Source organism: Haplochromis burtoni, unplaced genomic scaffold, assembly GCF_018398535.1.
Source record: "Haplochromis burtoni strain Fernald_Lab_line unplaced genomic scaffold, NCSU_Asbu1 Contig_481, whole genome shotgun sequence".
In the NCBI taxonomy this organism is placed as follows: Eukaryota; Metazoa; Chordata; class Actinopteri; order Cichliformes; family Cichlidae; genus Haplochromis; species Haplochromis burtoni.
Window position 1 is genome coordinate 34520 of NW_024582842.1, and position 3688 is coordinate 38207.

Below are 3688 nucleotides of genomic sequence, written 5' to 3' on the forward strand. Positions count from 1 at the left end.
TGGATGATTGAGCATTCATCAAGACATTTCTTGGCACTGATTTGAGGACACTATTAGGCTGAAAGACAGTCTTTCCATTCCATTTAACTTTTTATTGTATTACTTTCAATAAAGTGTTCTTTTTATCATTGAATCCATCTCTCTTGCCAGGATGTGTTTTCAAATCCAGGTAGCTTTTAATTTAATTTGTTACATTTTCAATCTTTTTATTTCCTAGGGGTGAAAATCCCTTAGGTGGCATTGCCGCAACACATTTAAATAACCCCCCTGACTGTACTGCCACAGAGTAAATATGTCTGTTATGTTCTTTTAAGTACGATTACAACACATAAGTAAACAATTGAGCAATACGTCACCTAAACTGGGCTGAGTCTCGTATGTCTAAAACACACTTCAAAGTCTGAACCCACACTATCAGCAGATGAGCCATGATGGAGTTTGTTCACGTTGCTGTAGCTGTGCTCGGTCTTCTGTCTCTTGGACACTCAGCTCCTGTGACAAGCTGTGAGAATCTAATCCAGCCTCGTGAAATCCACGGAAATCAGGTCAGACTCTCTCTTATCTCACCTTTCACTTATCACTTTCCGCTGAGTAAAATAAGTTTTGAACATGTCACCAAATTTACATGAAATTTACACCAGATGTGGGTAACCACCCATCCAGTCCACACATACAAAGAAGTAAAATCATCAATGTCCATAAATTAAGCTATGTGTTATAATAAGATGACACAAGGAAAACTATTGAACACATCAAGAAAGGAAGTTGCAAAAAGGCATGGAACGTCATGACACCAGCTGAAATCTATCAGCAATTAGAAAGCAATCCTGCTCCACTAGTGCAAATTAATATCAGTTGGTTCTATTCTAACTGATGGCCTATATCATTACCAAGGTGTCACACAAACTCCTACTGTAACTTTGCAGGTGGAGATGGAGAAAATGACACTAGGGCTGAGGAGGGAACAGCTTAGATTGACTTATTGGGCAAACTTACAGGGTCAGGGGAAGGATCACCCTACACTAGAAGTACTTAAACCTTGCTGGGAGAAGGGCAGGAGGAAGTTAAAGAGCTTTGGATGGGTGGTGGGGGAAGAGCTAGAGAACTTAAATTAGATCAGTTAGACATATGCCAGCGAGTGCCGTGGCCTGCAATCACTCCACGGATACTTCCTGAAGCAACTGTAGATTTTGCTTTATTGCACCAGAAGAGTCAGGATAGGGCAGGCGGTCTACACTCAAATTCAGTTCACGGTTACACTGAACAGTATTGTGGGTATGTGCAAGTATATACAGATGCTTCAAAGAATCCAGCTAAGTCATGTGGGGGTAGCAGTAGTAATTAGGAAGAGGATTAATGATGGATTGTCTGTGTTTACAGGAGAAATGATAGCAATTCTATTAGCGGTTCAATGGGTGGAAGAGTTGAGGCCGTTGAAAGCAATTATTTGTTCAGATTCAAGAGCAGCCTTGGTCAGTCTACAGAAAGGTCATTCGGAAGGTAGATCAGATATTTTAATAGAGATTCAGCAAACTCTTTTCAGAATACATATGATGGGTCTGTCAGTAGTGTTTGTATGGGTCCCAGCTCACTATGGGGTAAGGGGGAATGAAGCAGAGGATAGGTTAGCAAAAGAAGCCACTAATCATAGGATAGTTGATCTGGCAGTGAGTTTTGGTCAGGTGGAAGTTAAGAGTATTATTAAGCTAGAAATGAGGGGTAGATGGCAGAAACAGTGGTAAGAAGAAAGGTGGGGAAGGTGGTTATATAAAATTCAAAGGGGGGTGGGAGTAAGGAGAGCCACAGGAAGGAGTAGGCGAGAGGAGGTGGTGGTGTCAAGACTGAGATTTGGACATACAGGATTGAATTCTATACTATTCTTGATAGGGAAACATAATTCAGGGAAATGTGATTGTTGTGGAGAGGAGGAAACTTTGGAGCATGTTATTTTGCAGTGTCGGAAGTATAAGGTAGAGAGGACACAACTGGTTCGAAGTCTCAGTAACATTAACATGAAATTGGATCTTATTAAGTTATTACAAAAGGAGTCGGGGAATAAAAGTTATCAGGCTTTGTTTCAGTTTTTGAGAGAAGGAAGATTGTTTGGAAGGATATGAAGTAGGTTGTTTTTAAAAAAAAATTTTTAAATTTTATTTAATTTATTTTTTTTAATCCTGTCCACACTCCATACCAGTGGTGGTGGAAATGCACCATGCAGTTGTTTGCCAACTGCCAATAATACTTACAAGAAGAAGAAGAAGAAGAAGAAGGTGTCACACAAGAAACATATCATGACCTTCATAATCTTATTGTTGCAAAACAAATTGATGGCATTGGTTACAGCAGAATTTCTAAATTACTGAAGGTTCCAGTGAGCACTGTTGGGGCAGGACAGAACATAATTTCACCATAAAGTGTCCAGAACCAGCTGCTCCCCACCAGTTTTCAGACAGGGGAGTGAAAAGAATTATCTGAAGAGTTGTCCAAGAGCCAAGGAGCACTTGCGAAGAGCTACAAAAAGACTTGAAATCCTCTCAACTGCCATGGCCTGTATGCACGCTCACCATGCAAGACTCAATTGCTGAAGAAAAAAACATACTAAAGCACGTTTAAGGTTTGCTGAACAACATTTAGACAAGCCTGTGAAATACTGGGAAAAATATACTCTGGTCAGTTGAGACCAAAACTGAACTGATGCCTTAATACACGCCATGTCTGGAGGTCAAAAGGCCTCACCCCAAAAACATTATACCAAAAGTGAAGTTTGGAGTTGTATGGGGCTGTTTTTCATCATGTGGCACTGGAATGTTTCATATAAATGGAGGAAGATGAATGGAAAAATGTTCTGCTGCCATCTACCAGGATGTTGAAGATGAAAAGCTGACGGATCTTTCAGCAAGACGATGATCCAAAAACAGAATTTGAAGACTGTTTGTGTAGAAGAATGAACCAAAATCACACCTGATCGATGCCTGCGGCTAGGAGGCGTCTTGAAGTTGTCATTACCAACAGAAGCTCTTACATGAAGTATTAAATACAATTTCAGTAAACGTGTTCAATACTTTTTCCTTCTTTCATTTCTCATTCTTACACATACCATCTATGGTTTGATTTCTTTGTGTAACACTGGTGGTGCAATACTAGTAGTGGGCATGTAAGACCTGTTAGTGCTACTTCTTGCCTTCTTTGCATGTAGTACGGGCAGTATAGTTACCTTTAACCTTAGTACGAGGACAGAAGGGGAATATGGGCCAGATCAAACAGGTTCTAGATTTGTAGGAGCCAAGGGTGTATGACAACAGAGGACTTGTACGCAATAGGTGTAGAAAACACAATTGCATTTATTAGCAATTATTAAAGTTCAGCAGGTTGTGCACATTTAACAAAAGTAGAGCGCGCTTCTTGAGAACAAAATAAAATAAAATAAACCTCACAAATGGTCGACCCAAGGATATATTTTCTTTTGCGTCTTTTTTTTAAAAGTCAATTTCAGTCTTTCAATGTTCACTAGTCACTCAGTGTGTTTGTAACCAGTCGGGTTACAATCTACCAGTTCATCTGGCTCTTTGGGCTGGGCTCGCCATCCAGTACTGGAAAAGGGATCCTCGATTCTTCTCAGGTCCTCAAAACCAATCCAATCCAAATAAGCAAAGGGAAAAAACCTGACCATGTGAAGCAACAAATGCTA

General features: G+C 40.1%; 1 protein-coding gene across 2 annotated transcripts in view; it reads left to right on the forward strand.

Annotated features, from left to right (window-relative positions):
• Positions 1 to 385: 385 nt before the first annotated feature.
• Positions 386 to 3688, forward strand: part of LOC106632336 — a 14472-nt gene continuing 11169 nt past the window's right edge. For both annotated transcript variants that reach the window (XM_042213791.1, XM_042213790.1), the window contains exon 1: positions 386 to 545. In XM_042213791.1, the coding sequence (XP_042069725.1) occupies positions 429 to 545 (117 nt within the window). In that variant the 5' untranslated portion in view covers positions 386 to 428. The remainder of the gene's footprint in view (positions 546 to 3688) is intronic.